This window comes from Lolium rigidum, chromosome 7 (assembly GCF_022539505.1).
Source record: "Lolium rigidum isolate FL_2022 chromosome 7, APGP_CSIRO_Lrig_0.1, whole genome shotgun sequence".
NCBI classification, from domain to species: domain Eukaryota; kingdom Viridiplantae; phylum Streptophyta; class Magnoliopsida; order Poales; family Poaceae; genus Lolium; species Lolium rigidum.
The window spans coordinates 332866963-332868900 of record NC_061514.1 but is presented as its reverse complement, the minus strand read 5'-3'; the positions used below and the strand labels follow the sequence as shown (position 1 = coordinate 332868900).

General features: G+C 37.9%; 1 protein-coding gene across 1 annotated transcript; it reads left to right on the top strand.

Moving 5' to 3' along the window:
- Positions 1-417: 417 nt before the first annotated feature.
- LOC124673455 (two-component response regulator ORR42-like) lies at positions 418-922 on the top strand. The gene is made up of 2 exons (XM_047209533.1): positions 418-633; positions 734-922. The coding sequence occupies exons 1-2, from the start codon at positions 418-420 to the stop codon at positions 920-922; spliced, it is 405 nt and encodes a 134-aa protein (XP_047065489.1).
- Positions 923-1938: the final 1016 nt, after the last annotated feature.

Sequence of the window (1938 nt, the reverse complement as noted above, 5' to 3'; positions counted from 1 at the left end):
ACATGTTGTGTTTTTTCATGTTTGTTTTTATAAAGATTTGCTTGTTCTATTTCATCATTTTGTGATGTTCCTGTAATCCTCTTAAATGCAAATCTAGTTTTTCCGTCTTTCCCTCATGAGTATTAATAAAGTGCGCACACGTCTCGCAATAGAAACATTTGATGAGTTGAACTTACTGCTAGATTTAGCATATATTTCCATCAGCTGGCATGTACTTCAAGCAAATACCTAACTTCCAGATTATTTGTAGGAATTAGTTCTAATGATTTTGCAACTATTTATATATACAACATTTTGGTTTCTAATTGTTTTCTTATTTTTGTTCTTGAGAATACCTTAGAACAATCGCTTTACATGTATTGCGTGGATTAGAAATAATAAACATCTGTGTTCTATTTGCAGCACTTTGCTTAGCTAATGACGACTTCCACCGTCCAAGGATCCCCCGTGAAGGCCCTTATTGTGGAGGATACACCTATTCATGCATTTATTCTCTCCACCATCCTGCAGAAGTTCCACTGTGAGATTACTGTGGCTGAAAATGGGAACGAAGCTGTGCAACTGTTTCTCGAGGGAAAGAAGTTTGACATTATTTTTTGTGACAAGGAAATGCCAGTAATGTCCGGTCCTGAGGTATTACAATTAATTTTCCATTTTTTCATGTTTCCTAAATAGATATTTAATTTTTTTTACTTTATAGTTTGCTTGAATGTACTTTTTCCTTATTTGGCAGGCCATTGAGAAGATCCGTGCTTTGGGAGAAAGTCATGTGAAGATTGTTGGAGTATCAGCCGGTTATGATCTCGAACAATCATTCATGAGCGCTGGTGCTGATATATTTCTGCCCAAACCAATGAAGTTTGATGTTGTCGGGCCTATTATTCAGGAGGTCATGAATAAGAAGAATAACTCCATGGTCTAAGCGCGATTAAGTTTCCTCAAGATATGGAGTGAATAAGATGTTGAGCTCATATGTGTACGAGCATGCTAGCATTATCGTATTTGTTTAGTTTTATCATATTGTCATTTTATTTCCAGTTCATGTTAAAGGTTGTATTTAGCAAGAAGGGCAAGAGAGGCTTCCAATATGTATCTCCTTCAATTGAATGCAATACTATTTGGATTACTTGTGATGTGTAAGGTAAAAATCTAATTAACACACTAGTAGGGAAAACGCGTACCAAAAGTAAGCACGCGACTGGTACACGTGTAATGGAAGCGTAACGGAGGGTAGCGCACGCGACTAGTATGTGGGACCTGGCTGTACTCAGGTCCATAAAGTACCCGCAGTGCGTGCTCACGAGGCTCGCGACCGCTATCTCCGTACTAGTCACGTGTACCTTTATCTGCCTCGCTACCAATATATTAGGCTGACATGCGCGAATCAGTGCAAAATACTAGCCGCGTGCCTTATTTTTGGCATACTGCTACTATCAACTTAGTGGTAGCGTGCCCTATTTTGGGCACCCTCCTAGTAATTTTAGTTTTCAAAAAAAATCATAGAAAATTCAAAAAATAAAATTCTTTGAGATGGCCAAGTGTTATGTCATCTAGTTTTAAGGAAACTTTACAAACGGTTAATTTTGATATATTATGCAAAATGGGGTCATGTCTCGGTAAAACGGAATTTCTGGTCGCATAGGACCTCCGATGAAAATCTTTAATATATGAAAATGTATCTACGCAAAATTTTACATCCAATTTCAATTCCCTCTGTGTTAGATATTTTTTAGATTCCCAAAAATCAAAAAGGAAAACCGAGTTTTTTTCAGGTTTTAGATTTTTGATGAAAAAATTCAAAAAATTCGCTCTCTCCAGCTTCTCCACTTTATCCCTCCTTGTCTCCTCTTTCTCTCCTCCACCTTCTCCCCTCCTCCTCTTCCACTTCTTTCCCTCGTTCTCTACCCAAGAGATTGTCTGCAATGGTGACATCAACGG

Excerpts from the sequence above, each read along its gene's own strand:
- LOC124673455 (XM_047209533.1), top strand. The coding sequence starts at position 418 with ATGACGACTTCCACCGTCCAAGGATCCCCCGTGAAGGCCCTTATTGTG. Across the intron at positions 634-733 it reads CAGTAATGTCCGGTCCTGAG|GCCATTGAGAAGATCCGTGC; the intron begins GTATTACAATTA and ends CTTATTTGGCAG.